We start from the raw sequence: 13496 nt of genomic DNA on the forward strand, positions 1-13496 counted from the left end.
TTAGCACTGATTCTTCGAAATCGCTGATTTTAATTTTTGTTATTTCAACACCTGCCGAGTGTTACTGGCACCTGCACACTTTTTGCTGTATTTTTTCTTGATAGCATTAGCTTAGCTTTCTTTCCAGTTGTGGTGATGGCAAGTGACCATTAAAAACTCAAAGTAACTGGTTGCCCCATTTGTGAATTCAGCACTCAATACGTTTCTCCGTGATTTGAATCACCGAGCTTCTTTGTGTTTACATAGCCGGGCCAGGTACGTGTGCCTTTTAGTGCATGTTCGTGCATGTGAGCGTGCCCCACTGACTAGCTCACGACCGCAGCTCTCATACGGCGGTTACAGCTGATAACACCGTCACGACTGACGGCGGAAGCGTAGCACCCACCCTCCGGTTCCCTCCCAGGTTAACACTGTTAGCTCTGTCAACACTGTTGCCGTTGTTTGTACGGTTATTGCTGTTAGCACCGTTAGCTACGATCTGCCGGCTCAGCCATCACCATGTTGAGAGCCATGTGGAGGCAATAGAAATGCTCTGAATTTCGAATTTAGCACCTTTAACTCAAAAACAGCACCAATATTATATATACTGATTTCTTAGCAACTCAAATGTCAGTGTGACTTTACTAAACAATACCTACGGATGTGTTTTTATAAACTTTAACTCTGATGCTTATTTACAGTATAATGCCATGAAGTGAACAGGCCTAAACTTGTATCATTTCTATTTACAGACTCCAACCCTCTCAAACTGCAGATCCAATTAAAACGCAGCACATTCAACTCGGCGCCAATCAGAGATAAGCGGCTGGTCTGGCACCATCGCTGACAGATTGATACGGACATGACTGGCAGACTCCATGATCTGTGGAGTCAAGCCTGACGTTCAGCTCTCCCATGGGAGTCAAATGGAAGTGACTCACCAAACTTAGTGCTAATGGTCTATTTCCTGCAATAATAGATGTTCAGTGAAATGTCAGAATTAAAAGAGGACCTAATTTAGATGTAGTCTGAAGACTGTTTCCACTTTGTTGGACTGTCCAATAATCCCAACAGCACTTCAGCTGAAATTCCTGCTGTGGCTTCACCCACACAGACATCTCTCTGACCTCCCAATGCACTTCTTCCTTGCTCCCATCCCATTATATCAGCAGCATGTGTGCTATCCATCTGTATAGACAGTGTGCATCTGGGCTTTGTGTGCGTGAGAGATGATGATAGCTTTCTCGGTTCCTTCATTTCCTGCCAACAGCAGCGAGGAGATCTAGATTGTTATAGCTGGCCTGATCTTCTCTGCTGTGTCTGTGTACATAATCTCATTGCTGATATGATATTGACTTCCATACACTACTACCCACCCATTCTCATGATAATATAGTTTGTTATTTTTGTCCTAGGCAGAGGCAGCAGTTCCTGAGAAACCATTTTGACTTCATAGCATATGCAGAGTTTCAGATGTTTATATTAAAATATGCTACTTGTGGGTGTTCTTACTAAGTGAGATCCCTGAGATTGGCAAAATGTACACCATCAATTAGGTCCTGGTGACAGAATAATAGACTATAAGAAGTGGACGTAGTCACCGTGACGTCACGCATTGGTTTGTGGATTGCCATTTTGAAGCCGTCACCATCTTGTTTTTTGTTTTTGTTTTTTTGCAACCGGAAGTGACACGAGAGGGTGGAGCAAAATACAACCGGACGCTGAAGAAGACATTTTTAGGCAACGAAAATGTTACAATTAACTTTCATGAACTGAAAACACGCTGTGAAAGGGTTAAACTTGTTAAACAAAAACATGGACAACACCCAGACCGGACAACGCTGTGGTTGCGACCTGTCAATCACAAGGTAGCCACGCCCTAAAGCCAGGGTCGGCGCCAGAGTATTAGGGGCGGACGGGCAATCAGCTTTGACAGGGGGGGCATTCGCGCCGCATCGCGCATCTGATACTCTCTGTCCACAGTGAATACGTTAAATCTGCACTTCTGTAACGTCATGTAAACAAACCACGTACATATCAGCTGTGTGCTCCATATCAGACTGGAGCTGGAGACGTAACCACTTAAAAGATGGGTTTGTTGTTATCTTCCTACTTTTCTAGCCTACTTTTTAAACAGAAAACACACGTTTTATATTGTGATATTTACTGGAAATAACATACGATATAGCCAACGGCAAGTAGGTTGTTATCTAGCAATCTTCTCCAGCCAGCTGCCGCCTTATTAGGGTTTCTGTAGTGAAATGAGGAGGTACTGGAGGCTACAGATAACTCCTCAGGCACGCCCTGCGTCTTGCTCATGCCAGGGTCAAAATGTGCACACAGACAGGTGCCGAGATACAGTAAACAGGCAGTTAAACAACACATTAATCTAACAGTCTGACTGATTTCTTCATAACTACATTTTAAGTTAATAAAGATCCAAACGGAGCGGATCAAAACGAGGCTTCTTAATGAAATATTGTAGTGATGGCTCATATTTCCCAGAGTTTCCATCTCTTGGTGCTGTGTGTTCGTGTTTTATTTTAACCATTAGTGAGGAGGCTGTTATATTTTTTGACAGGTAGCTCGTAATAAAGTTTCGCTAGTGAACCCTACGCATATAACTGCGAGCGTCAATGCTTGTGCTAAAAGTGTCAGTAATCAAGTTAATATTTTCATTTACATCCAGGACAACTGACCCGGTTTTCTCAGCTCATTTTATCTAAACTAATCAGCCATTCATAATGTGGCGCTCTCAATGTGAGTGACAGGAAAAAATAGGAACAAGGTGTCCGACAGAAGTTCAGACAAAACGTTGCGCCGTGTGGCTTGCGGCCAGTTAGGACACTCCAATAGAAAACAATGTAATCAAGCCCAAGTACATGTAGTTGTTTCCTAAATGCAAAACTAGCACAGTTTTGGGCTTTATTTTGCATTGCAGTGTTAAGTCCTTCCATTACCAAACTGTATGACTTCATTTTACTTATAGCCTAGCTGTTATTTCAGTTTAGTTTTTTTGTCAGGAGAGAATTCAGCTGAGGGGGAACAGTGACCTTTTTGGACGGGCCTGGACCCCCAAGGCTCGCCCCTAACGCCGACGCTGCCTAAAGCATACCCTGCTTTATGGCCTATTTGACTCGAAATAGGACCATAATTTACTAAATGAACATCATGCTGTATTGAAGAAGACTAGTGACTAAACTAGCGATTGAGACCATCATAATACATTTACAATGTTTACTGAGGTAATAAATCAAGTGAGAAATAGGCTCATTTTCTCATAGACTTCTATACAATCAGACTTCTTTTTGCAACCAGAGGAGTCGCCCCCTGCTGGCTATTAGAAATAATGCAGGTTTAAGGCACTTCAGCATTGGCTTCACTTTTCAGACCCAGAGGTTACCGCCTGGACAGAATATAAAGGGAGTGACCCATCAAAACCAAATAAAAAGTTAATAATTTACTCTCTGGTTGGGTGTCCCAAATTTTGAAATACATACACTACAAAAATTCATTTTTGTTAATAAACTTAGTGATTCGTTTCATTTCCACAACATGAATACACTACAAACTTTTAAGACTGCCTTTCTCACTGAAATCACATGAAAACTTTGGAAACTGGATATTTATTCAAATTGTTACCTGAGCACTCTTCTACGACCTCAGCAGGCTCCTGATTGACCATCACATCTGGAGGTGCTGATGCCATGGCAGCGCTTTCACTGCTGTGAGACAGAGAGAGAGATCGATGAGCATAACTGCACCTTCATACAACATTTGTGCAATAATGTAATGATAACATGAATAAAGGGTAGTAGGGCTGGGCGATATGGAGAAAATCAAATTTCACGATATTTTCTACCAAACACCTTGATAACGATATTGTGACAATATTGTAGGTTTGACCATTGGAGCTTTTTGATAAATAATCATCAGTAATGTGGATATAATTACTAAGTAGGTAAAGGCAAATAATACAACAGCTAGAACAGTCAGGTTTTAGAAAATTACATAAATAACGTCACTGTTTTGTAAAAATAGGAAAAGACAACACTTATGCCATATTGTGATATCCAAAATCTGAGACGATATCTAGTCTCATATCACGATATGGATATAATATCGATATATTGCCCAGCCCTAATTGGTAGGGCTGTGTATTGGCAAGAATCTGGCGATATCATATGTATCATGATACAGGGGTTACGATTCAATATATTGTGATATATTACGATACTGTGCAAGGTGCTATATTGCAACTTTTTTAATCACATTTTTAGGAAAACTTTCATAGCATAAAGAACACACCACCATATGCGTAAAATCTGAGTAAAAAAAGTATTGACTGAGTTAATACTTTATTGAGCATTTAAACTATTAATTAAAAATCGATACAGTGTTTTTGAGATCACAAAACATAATATCGCAATACCTGATATTTTTGATATTTTCTTACACCCCTACTAATTGGACTGATTTGTACTGTTTACATAATACAGCATTATACTGATAAATTCCAAAAAAGGTCAAGGCGAGGGAGGATGCTCATGCTTCCCTGACAATAATGCATATCACCAATTTTCATTAGGAAACCAAAAAGCATGAATTAAGTAATCCATGAGCACAAATTATCAAATCAAGAGTACTATTTTTTTTTGTGTGTTTCTTCTCCAGGACACCGGCTCCGTAATTTTGTGGCTGTATTTACAGTATCTTAATTATGCCTCTATCTCCTTATATCGCTCATATGCCAGCCTGACCACTTGCAATGTAATCAGACTCGCTTGATTACCATGTGATTAAAGTCCTGTTTGGGAGCATCGTGACTGCCAGTGAAAGTGGCTTGGCACAGACAAGTTTAGTTGAAGGATCACAATGTCCGTCTGTAAGAAAACACTGCCTTATAAAATCATATCAAAACCTGTTGGATAAACTCCTAAATGCATTAACATTTTCAATCAATTTCTTCACTCCTTAAAAGCTGAACATGTGTTGTGCGTCTTAAATTGTTGAGACAAACTTCAATTTGCTATTTAAACTTAAGCTGTTACGTTACACATCGGTCCGATCCTTCACTCCAATCCAAACAGTCTCAACAGAAGCATCTCAGCTATGTTTCCAGTGTTCTGCTCTGTTCTACCATCCACTTCTGTCTGCTGAAACGTTCACGTCTTAGCACCAGCAGATGCCCAGCAACCCCCAACACAAACTCAAACAGACGTGTAATCACATTACAAACTGATGTCTTGTTATTGCTCAGATTGTGCAGCAGCATGGAGGTCATCAGACTGCTCAGTTACTGTACGAGACAACAGAAGCAGAGGGTAGTATCGGATACATTTCAAGATTATAATAAAATTAGTATTCATAATGGCAAATCCCCAGCTTCTTTTCACTACTTGACTTTTGAGCCTTTGCTCAGACAGGAAGTTGGAGGTCATGTGATAGTTCAGCTCCAACATGCTGAACCAGCTAGCTGCTCTTGACATGACTATATTCTAGTCTCAAATGTAATTATCTATGTACTTTATGTACGAGACATCCTTTGCAGTTTGGCAGGAAACTGAGTCACTACTGATATGGTTTTCAGTAAATTGATATCACAGAATGATTGTGGCTATATCAGCATTTATTTGGTGCAGTCATTTATGGACATCATGAGAACAGTATTGGGGAGGGGAGATAAGAGAATGTTTTCTTAGCCCAAACTTTTAATTTACAACAGACAACAACCAGATTGAAATCATCCAGCCTCCAAAACAGCTGTGATGGGCTACTACAAGGCAATACAGATGTGTAATAGAGCAACTAAACCAAAACCCGTCTGCCTTATTTTTAATTTGTCTGGGTGACAGAATTAATTTCTTATTCTAATGTTGGTTGGTCGATCCATCACTTTGGAAATATATCTCAACACCTATTGCTGTGTGCTGCAGGGATGACGTATTTTTGTAAGCCAACCAGGAAGTTAGCATCACCCTGGTTCCCTTGACAAAAAGACAATGGGATTTTTTCATTGGATTTTGGATTATTGCAGAAAATAAGCTCTGTGGCAAACAAATGTTTATGATACTTTTTTTCCATAAATCTCCACAATCTCCACAAATGAACACCACTTTTATGATTTTAGGAGCGTAAATGCAATCACCAAAAAAACTAACGTTAGGCTATAAATAAACTACACCATGGTCGAATGACTTTGTAAAATTGTCCATAAATTAGCTAAAATTATTTTCCATTTTAAGATCATGTTTGCTTCTATATTACAGAAGAAAAAAACTGTCCGTGAGCAGAAAACCTATCGATTATACCAGCTACATAAAATAGAAAGATCTTGTGATAATATTGCAATTAATGTAACTGAACGCCTCACATGTCACATACTGTCAAACCTCTAAAATAGTTTGACTGACTGTAAGCCAATACGGATGAGAAGTTCTAAAAGTACTACGGATAAAATCATAACACTGAGCATCCACGTCAACAGACCCATCTCCATGTAGATCATGCTGACAGCTCCAGGAAAAGCTAATAAGTCCAACTTGAGTTGGGATCATTTTAGCACTAAACACTAAAATATTTTGAAATATAGTAGGAAAATGATTGTCATTTCTTCAACTCCTTCTTCGAAAGTTTACAAGACAGCCATACTATGTTTTCCATGTTTGCTGTTAGCGCGAACAGACTCTTTCTCTCCAGGAAGGAGGCGGCTGGAGAGCATCTTGTCATCTGTGTTTACAGTGAGTTTGTATTATAGAAACAGACGGAACATTCCAGAGGGTTTGTTGACGTGCTGAGGGGCTTTCGTCAGTATTACCATTACATAACCATTAGCTATGATCATCATCATCTTAACCTTTTTTAAAGTCGTGAGAATCGTCATCGTCGCCACCTTTACCTTCCTCATCATCTACAGCAGGGAGAGAAACAGTCCGTAACAGTCCTTCTTTAAAGGAGCTAAATGCGAGATTGGGAGCATTGCCTCTGCACAGCTCTCAACATGGCGACAGCTGAGCCGGCGGCTCGTAGCTAACAGCGCCAACAGTGAAAACAAAGGCAAAACTGATTAAGACTTTACATTGGGGGGGAACTGAAGGGTGGGTGCTACGCTTCCGTGCATTATTTTGATATTTGCATGATCACATCCCATGGCCGTAAACAAAGAAACACATGCTGTTGTTGTTGTTGTTGCTGTTATGAGCTGATAGTGCTGGACTGATCCATTTCCTGTCTGACGCCACAGGAAGACACTAGAGCCAAAAGTTCACCCCACTCACACACACTGGTTCAAAAGCCTTAATATCATCTCTAGGAAACAGATACTGATACACAGAAACACAGATAAACAATATGTTGTCTATGATATGACCTCAGGAAACAATGAAGTGCCACAGAGAGAAGGGAAACCAGTCGAAACACCCAATAATACCACCACAGCACAGCAGGTTTTATCAACGGGTGACAAAACTAAACATACCACAACAGGCAAAAGCTAGAGTATTGACATTTTAAAATGTACTTTTATATTTGGAAACTAAAAGATTAAACCTGTATACGGGTCTATGACATTGTTGAGACGTTTGTTGAGACGTTTTGCAGTGAAATGCTACGATATGACTGCCCGATAAAGTTCTAAATGTCATTGTATCCCAATTAATCCCTGGAAATATTAGCCTATACAGCGGATACATATGCTACAGCTACTGTAAAGGAATAGTTCAATATTGGAAAATAGTCTTATTCTTGTTCTTGGTGAGAGAGTAGATCAATACCACTATCATGTCTGTGCGTTAAGTATGGAGCTGAAGCCAGGAAGCAGTTAGCTTAAGTTAGCATAAAGACTGGAAGCAGAGGCTGAAGTTCATTAATTAACACGTGGTTTCCCATTTGTTTATTCCATACATAAATTTTTTTTAAAAACGGCAAGTTGTTGTTTTACTAGCAGTTATGTACAGTGTTTGAAGTAGAAAAAAAGAAGTGCCAGTACTCTGTTATTCACATGTTGGTGTGTGTATCAGTCGATATCAGCAATCTCTTGTGACTTATTCCTATTTATTCATTATTTCTTTAAGCATGTTATACTCTGTCACTCATAATCAGCTGTGCTTTTATTGCTATATTATTAAATTTGGGCCAAGAATCTTCTATAGTAGGCCTATAATATTCCAATAATATTCTAACTGAAACATTATAGGGTTAAGGTGGTGTGTTTATAGTGTTAATACTTGAAGTGCTTTCCTGTGTTATTTGTAGCATCACTCTATAATATATTTTAGGATGCCTATGTATGGAATGCTATGTATAATAGGCCGTTGCTATGGGTGCAGTTCTGATGTCGGACTCTGGCGGACCGTGTTTGTGTCTAATTATTGATTTCTTAAGTAAGTAGCCGTGTAATAAGCGGGATAATGTAAAGCTAGCGGGTCATTGTTGTGAAAGAAACCCCTTCAGGACGATCCCTTATTTAACGCTAGCTAGACTCCATACTTACACAAAGATATGAATCTGTTATATCAATCTTCTCATCTAATTCTCAGCAAGAAAGCACATGAGCGTATTTCGACAAACAAATAGTCCTTAAGTCAAGATGAAGGACAGTTTCATGGGTAAGTATTAGGTTCAAGGTCAGAGGGTCAGGGGTCAAAACGACTGACCTGCGCCCACTTCCAAAGCCGTGTCCCCATGGTGACATCCTCCGCTTCATCTATGAGAAGGATGGAGGGATGATGGGAGAGGAGGGGGAGGAGGAAAACAGAAAGACAGGCAGAGAGACAGATTTGAAAAGAGAAGAGAAGCGACAAGACAAGGGAAGAGAATTATGGATGGGAGGATGAGTATGGGACACATAGATATAGAGCAAGGGTGGGCGGAAGAAGGCCAGAGTGAGGGAAGACAGTGAGAAAACAGAGGAGACAGGGACAAACAGAAGACGGAGGGAGGGAAGGGGGTCAGAGAGAGGGGTTGTGGGAAAGAGCAGCACGAGAGGAGAGAAGACTCGGTTAGATAAACAGACGAATATTAGGGAGAAGAGAAGGACAAGAGAAAACAGACTTACAGTAAACACAGAGGCCTTCCTCTGTGAAGCAGCGGTTTGGTTGTCAACCCAACATAGTAAGAAGCCCTTAGCGAAATTTTTTCCTCACTCACACATATTAATATAAGTAAACAAAAGGTTTGAAAATGGCTTAGCAACAATAAACTCAGAGAGAGAAGAGAAAATAAATCTAGTATAGAGGATTCTGGTGCAATGGCCATATATCTTTTCCAACAAACTTCTCCATAAATGATGGTACTTTTTTCAGGCATTTTTTCATCCACATTTAATTATTGGGGGACAAACTGGTTTCTGAATAACAGAGCGTAAAAAAGTAATGTGACAGCAGACTCTCATATATCGCTAGCTACCACATGGGTTCAGACTTTGCCAAAACAATTTAATCATCAAACTAGAATTACCGCCTCAAGGTTGTATGCTTCTGCTAGCCAGTCAAGTTACAGTTTACATTCATGTCTGTTCAAAATGTCATCACTTCATCATTTTATCCTAACATTTGTGTGAAATTGTCATAATTAGCATATGAATTCTTGAATTATGGCCAAAAACTTGTTTCAGTCCAAGAGGATGTTTGTACCAAATTTGAAGAAATTCCCTCCAGGCGTTCCTGAGATATTGTGTTCACAAGAATGATACGGACATAATGCCTCCGTCCACGGATATCTCCAGCGCGGAAGCATAAAAACTATTTGTCTCCCCACGGTGCAACCGGGGCAAAGGGAGTTAAAAAACCCTCGTACAACCACTGTAATAATCTGACCAACAGTCTCTCCCTATATTTTCAATTTACATTCAAAGGTTATCCATGTCTGAATGACAAAAAGCCATCACTTCAACAGACAATGTTACCCATCGCACATCTTAGAAACAGACGTAAATAGTTGATATTACACATTTTACAGCTGTGTTAACCAAATATAATGCATAGACTAAATCAAACTGTAAAACATAAGTTTACAGTGCAACATGTTAGAGAGGGTGTGGAGTCCTTATAAACACGCAAAGAGTCTTTTCTCATAACATTGAAACTATATTTCACAGTCTAGCAAGAACATTTAACAAGCTGGAGCTCCCTCTTCACGTTATACTCTCATATACAAGTTACATCACTCTGTAGATCTGAACTTGTTATTTTACATGATGCAAAACCACAACAGCAATCTTGGGGCCTTAATTACTTATTTTTCTGGAGTGTTTTCTTTCAGGCCAATTTTATATTATATACATTGTTTTAACAGACTTATTAATTTAACGGAACCCTTAAAAGTCAGATATTGTGGTTTTGATATAAATAGCATTACTATATGTAAAGGATGGATGGATTACACCTCATTATATCCATTAATTACAATATGGCGTACATGACTATTTCAACCTTCTTTCAGCTGCGTTCCCGTCTCCGAGTCCGAAACAGACTCAAGAGCAAGTAAAAAAACAAATATAAAAATACAATTCAAAGCGGTAAACACCCACAGCATAAATCCAGCTGTCCTTCCTGCATTTGTCAGTTTAAACTGTGTTGTTTTTAGATGGATTATGATTTAAACTTCTTCGTATTTGTGTAATATTACCATACGATCCCCGCACCGAGCTCTGATTGGTCAGTAGGAGATGCTTTTATACGAGTTGATGTCTTATCTGGAACATAACCTGCTCCGAAGCAGGTTAAGTGTTCAGCATCAGTTGCCATGGAGATCTATCCCGGTAAGAAGTGATCCACCTTCGTAGGAAGGAAAACCTTGAAGGGTTAAACCTGAAGTTACCTCGCTAACGCCAAATCCTGCTTCGTAGTACAGGCCTTTGGTGTGTGTCTGAGCATGACAGAAAGAGAGAGAGTGTGTATCCGCCTGATTACGTAACAATGGATTAGCAGCACGTAGTGGTACTCAGACCAGTATAGGTCTGCCTTTATTAGACACATGGATAACCTAATTAATACCCAGTGAGCATGCACACCGAAACACACAAGTCAAGATAAACATGTCCATATTTGTCTTTCATACACACACAAGTTAACACATACCCATACAACTCAGTGCTATGCAGATATGTAGACAGAACTGAGTCCAAATCCATCATGACTGGACTGAACAGCATCCAGGTCTACACAGTGAAAAGAACCCACTACCGATTAGCAAAAATCATAGAAATTCTGATAAACATGGAAGTGAATGATTGGTAGAAATGAACACAGAGCTCTTTTTTCACAGATGACAATAATAACTTGACTTTGTCCGCTGGGTTCCCGTCCTTCTGACGTAAAACAAATCCAATCTAGTTCAGCCTTAATCCCTCAATAGAACCAGTCACCAGACTCAGTGCACCGCAGGCTTACGGTGCTGACTAATTGGCTCTTGTCAGCACCGACGTGACGATGTCTGACAATGATGTCTGACTGCAACGACTCTGAAGATCCCCCAATGGTACAGTCCAAGAAATAAGCTTTTAATACGGTTAATAAACCCATTCATGATTGTAAAATGATTTCTCTGTATGAATCCTCTCATCTAACTGAGAGGGATAATGTAATCTAGTAACATAGAGGCTTCTATAGTAGGTCCTATATTGGACTTAGTGCTTTTACAACACAAATCCACTCCAGTCCAGTCCTAATCCTTCTGTACCACCGCCACTAAACTGGGCTAATATGAACCTGATTACATTACTACAGCAATTAGGGACCACAGAGTAAGAGACAATGCATCAGAGGCAGAGTTAAGAGAAGTACCGAGTATGGCAGCATTTAACTGAGATATTTTGGCACTGTTGAGTAAAACACCTTTAACCATACTTGCGAGCCTTGAGACCTTAAAAAAAGGGATGATTTCAAAACCAAAGTGGGGGGTCTGGGGCTCCTCCCCCAGAAATATTTTTCTGGCTTTTCGCTGTGGCGAAAGAAAACTCGACTTCTTAAACCTCCTCATGGCTCATGGCTTGTGACTGAAGACTTTGGCCAATCACAGGAGAAAGAGCGTTCCTATTGGCTGTTAATTCAATGGAGGCAGCTGTCAATCACTCGCAACATCTGATCAAACGGTCAAACTAGGCAGCGCTGATCAAATATGAATCAATATTCTGTTACTGTAATGCCTATATCTCTCATAAATGTTTTTCATATTTGATCAGCGCTGCCTACTTTGACCGTTTGATCAAAGTTCGCAAGTGATTGACAGCTGCTCAGAGACGGCAAGGCTCCAGCTCGGCTCTGATTGGTTGTTTCCTCCAGTCTGTGAAATCTTGCAGATGCCTTTAGGAGCGCCGGAGGACACCGGAGGATACAGAGGCACATGATTTTTTCCAGATTACCTGTCTCATGCACTACTGTCAGGATATAGTGATCGTTTTATAAAAATAACTTTTATTAAATCATATTTGCTACAACCTGCCTACCCCAGCTTTAAGCACTGAAACAGGACGTCCATCGCTGCAGTGTTTCAGTGGTTATTACTGTGACCAGTTATGCTTTCTCCCTTAGATAACATGATTAAGTTACAGTAACGATTTTCTATTAAGCTCTAACAGAACAAACCCCTCAGCTGTGTGGATGTACACAGTAAGAGCAGAGCTAAACCTCAGTCATGTGAGAGCAGTTAGAGCAGAATGAGCTAACACTGTTAGTGAATGGAATTCTGTTCTCTATCGTACCATCAGTGTGGGTTTTAAATGCTTTGCGGTATTATCTATAAGAACTTTTGCTTTTTAAGTTTTGATCCGGTATGCATTGAGAACAACACACGCATAAAAAATAACTAGGATTACTGCCTCGCGATTGCATGCCTCCACCAGCTGCAGTTTACATCCATGTCAAATGTCATCACTTATTCATTTTATCCTGTTAAGACATTTGTGTGAAATTGTCATAATTAGCATATGAATTCTTGAGTTATGGCTAAGAACATGTTTTGTGAGGACACAGGGACGTAGACATGGATGTATAAAGAGAACTGGACACACCGTTGGAGGCGAGCTCCCGTTCATTCCTATGAGAGTTGCTCAGTGGCGCAGGAAGCCAAACTTGCTCGACTGCCGAGTGATAAAGTACCCGTGATCTTCCGCATCCATTGGACCTATAGAGCAGGCGCAGTAGTGTTTCCTTTAACTTCGCCTCCCAGCCCTCGCTCCAGCCTCGGTTTGGGTCTCATTCACATGAATGGAGGAAGGGAAATTTTACAACTTTTAGGACATAATGATTTAAATAAAGGCTTTTCAAGTGTTTGTACTGGGAAGTTGATGTACCTCCAAAAAATGGGGAAAAGTATTTTTGGGCCCATTGGGATCACACGACGGACACAGACGTTGTAGTACCGCCGTTTGGCCACTACGAAAATTTGCTTCAAAGCCTGCCGCTCTTCCTGGGGGCTTGGACCTTGACCTTCGACCACCAAAATCTACTCAGTTGATCTTTGAGTCCAACTGGACGTTTGTGCCAAATTTGAAGAAATCCGCTCAAGGCGTTCCTGAG

General features: G+C 40.3%; 1 protein-coding gene across 8 annotated transcripts in view; it reads right to left on the minus strand.

Annotated features, from left to right (window-relative positions):
• The window catches only part of zgc:66433 (uncharacterized protein LOC321250 homolog), a 56727-nt gene that overhangs the window by 23711 nt on the left and 19520 nt on the right, over positions 1-13496 (minus strand). For 7 of the 8 annotated variants that reach the window (XM_037780188.1, XM_037780184.1, XM_037780182.1 and 4 more), the window contains exon 2: positions 3622-3704. In XM_037780188.1, coding sequence (XP_037636116.1) covers positions 3622-3704 — 83 coding nt within the window. Of the gene's footprint in view, positions 1-3621; positions 3705-8633; positions 8684-13496 lie in introns of all 8 variants that reach the window. The other variant, XM_037780185.1, reaches the window with a different exon arrangement.

This window comes from Sebastes umbrosus, chromosome 9 (assembly GCF_015220745.1).
Source record: "Sebastes umbrosus isolate fSebUmb1 chromosome 9, fSebUmb1.pri, whole genome shotgun sequence".
NCBI lineage: Eukaryota > Metazoa > Chordata > Actinopteri > Perciformes > Sebastidae > Sebastes > Sebastes umbrosus.